General features: G+C 45.2%; 1 protein-coding gene across 1 annotated transcript in view; it reads right to left on the bottom strand.

Moving 5' to 3' along the window:
- LOC108801562 (interferon-induced very large GTPase 1-like) overlaps positions 1-2,784 on the bottom strand; it is a 16,685-nt gene that overhangs the window by 7,979 nt on the left and 5,922 nt on the right. The window contains exon 4 of the mRNA XM_018573453.1: positions 2,137-2,210. Coding sequence (XP_018428955.1) covers positions 2,137-2,210 — 74 coding nt within the window. The remainder of the gene's footprint in view (positions 1-2,136; positions 2,211-2,784) is intronic.

Genomic DNA, 2,784 nt, shown 5'->3' with positions numbered 1-2,784 from the left:
GTGTATATAATAATCCGGCCACTCGGTGTATATAATAATCCGGCCACTCAGTGTATATAATAATCCGGCCACTCGGTGTATATAATAATCCGGCCACTCGGTGTATATAATAATCCGGCCACTCAGTGTATATAATAATCCGGCCACTCGGTGTCTATAATAATCCGGCCACTCGGTGTCTATAATAATCCGGCCACTCGGTGTCTATAATAATCCGGCCACTCAGTGTATATAATAATCCGGCCACTCAGTGTATATAATAATCCGGCCACTCAGTGTATATAATAATCTGGCCACTCGGTGTAGATTTATCTATATAGGTAGATATAGATATATATATACTGTATATTCATGAAATACATCACATCAGATTTAACTGTTCCACATGGATACAAACATCATAGAATTATATATGTTCAGTTATATACTGAGGAATTTAATGAATGTGATTTATATGGACATATATATCTGTGGTTTTGGACACCTGAAATGCCCCAAATTTAGACTATCACTGTATTTTTATTTACTGTAGGGGTGTCGCACGGTGTGGGGGCTTTATGCTGCTGTTTAAGTTTGGATAATTACAATGATAAACATTCCACTCAACACCATTGATAGCAGAATTCTGGAAGTGTGTTGACTACTTCATTGTAGTAATATTGAAGTCTACCAGAGGTACATCAGTTTGGGACCTACAGCCTGATCTGGATGTTCAAGTTCAAGAAATCCTCCAGTAACATGTGACATACCCATACCGGAGTACCCTACAGTCTGAACTGTAATTTCTCAGTGCCAAGTCGTATGAAGTGCTTTACACCACGCCATCAGTTTCTGACCCTCCCCTCCCCCCCTCTGCCGCAGCCCAGGGATTCCACTATAGAAGCTTCACTATTTAGCTTGTATGAATTCATGAATGAACTCCAGGAGCTGCAAAGGTCCATTTTCCCAAATACAGCAGCAGAAACAGATCCATTGACGACATACAAAAAGGGGCGAGAGTAGGGACAGGAGTTCCCGCTGCCAGGAGGTGGGAGAGCTGCTTCATACATCAGTCTGTTAGGTGATGATGATGATAACAAGGAATTGCGCAACAGTTTGTATAAAAATCAACTTTAAAAGATCCTTGTCCCATATGCATACCAATCCTTGCCTGATTCCTACCCCAATCCCTGTACTATTACTGTCCCAATCCGTGTCCCATATCCATCCCAATCCCTGTCCCATATCCATCCCAATCCCTGTCCCATATCCATCCTAATCCTCATCCCATATCCATCCCAATCCCTGTCCCAAATCCATCACAATCCCTGTCCCATATTTATCTCATTCCCCTCCCTGGTACCATCCCAATCCTTGTCCCATAATATGCATACCAATCCTTGCCTGATTACTACCCCAATCCCTGTACCATTACTGTCCCAGTCCGTGTCCCATATCCATCCCAATCCCTGTCCCATATCCATCCTTATCCTCATGCCATATCCATCACAATCCCTGTCTTATTACCATCCCAATCTCCATCCGATTACGATCCCAATCCCTGTCCTATATCCATCCCAATCCCTGTCCTATATCCATCCCAATCCCTGTCCCAAATCCATCCCAATCCCTGTCCCAAATCCATCCCAATCCCCATCCCATATCCATCCCAATCCCTGTCCAATATCCATCCTAATCCTCATCCCATATATGTGCCAATTCCTGTTCCATACGCATCCCAATCCCCATCCCATAACCATCCCTGTCCTAATTCCATCCAAATTCCCATCCCAATCCTATCCTATTACCATCCCAAACCCTGTTCCATATCCATCCCAATCCCTGGCCCCATTATCATCCCAACCGCTGTCCCATAGCCATCCAAATCTGTGTCCCATTACCGTCAATGCTAAAGCCTGATGAAGGGACCCTGTGCTAAAGCCTGATGAAGGGACCCTGTGCGGTCCCGAAAGCGCTTGTTTGGTCATATGACAAATAACGTCAATAAATGAAGCTTTTGCCATCTTAAAAGGATTGGTGTGCTGGTGACATTTCTACAATTGCTGACATTCGCGGCGCCATCCGCGGTCACTGGGAGCACCCCCCCACTACAAGGGACATATCGGCAAGGAGTGCGACAAGGATAGTACCCATTACCTGGAGCTTCTGAGTCCGTCCCTCTGTCCGCCATTCTAGTGCCGTCTGTCCTCAGTCGGGGCGGCTCCTCTAATCTGTAGAAGAAAAGTTAGTATGAGAGGGAGAATGAACTCAATTCTTATTTATTATTAACAAGTCCAAACGTCTTGATCTTTCTATATAAGAACTTCAGTAGCCCATATTTGTATGGAAAGTTACTAAACAAAACCCAAAATTATCATTCCATAGACACACAGAGTCGACTCGGACACTAAACTGTGCAGGACAGACGCCCTCCAACTGCAAGTCAGGGAGGTCGATCCTCCTACCCTCGCTCCTCCCACCCCTCTTCCTATTGCCCCTCCCCTTCACTATTGCTCTCCTTTTCCTTAATTACCCCCACCCTCACTATTACTCCTCTTTCCTATTGCTCCACACCGTCACTATTGCCCTCCCTACTGTTTTACATCCTTACTATTGCCCCCCTTCTTCAATTGCTCTTCACTCTTTCTACCCTCCCTTCCTCCTGCTCCCCCACCCTCACTATTGTTCCCTTTTCCTATTGCTCCCCATCTTCACAATTGCTTTCCCTCTCCATAATTACCCCCATCCTCACTATTGTTCCCTATTCCTATTGCTCCCCACCCTCACTATTGCCCCCCTACTTTC

Source organism: Nanorana parkeri, unplaced genomic scaffold (genome assembly GCF_000935625.1).
Source record: "Nanorana parkeri isolate BGI_ZX_2015 unplaced genomic scaffold, ASM93562v1 scaffold2385, whole genome shotgun sequence".
Classification (NCBI taxonomy): domain Eukaryota; kingdom Metazoa; phylum Chordata; class Amphibia; order Anura; family Dicroglossidae; genus Nanorana; species Nanorana parkeri.
The sequence above is the reverse complement of the archived record's forward strand: the minus strand, read 5'-3'. Positions and strand labels throughout refer to the sequence as shown.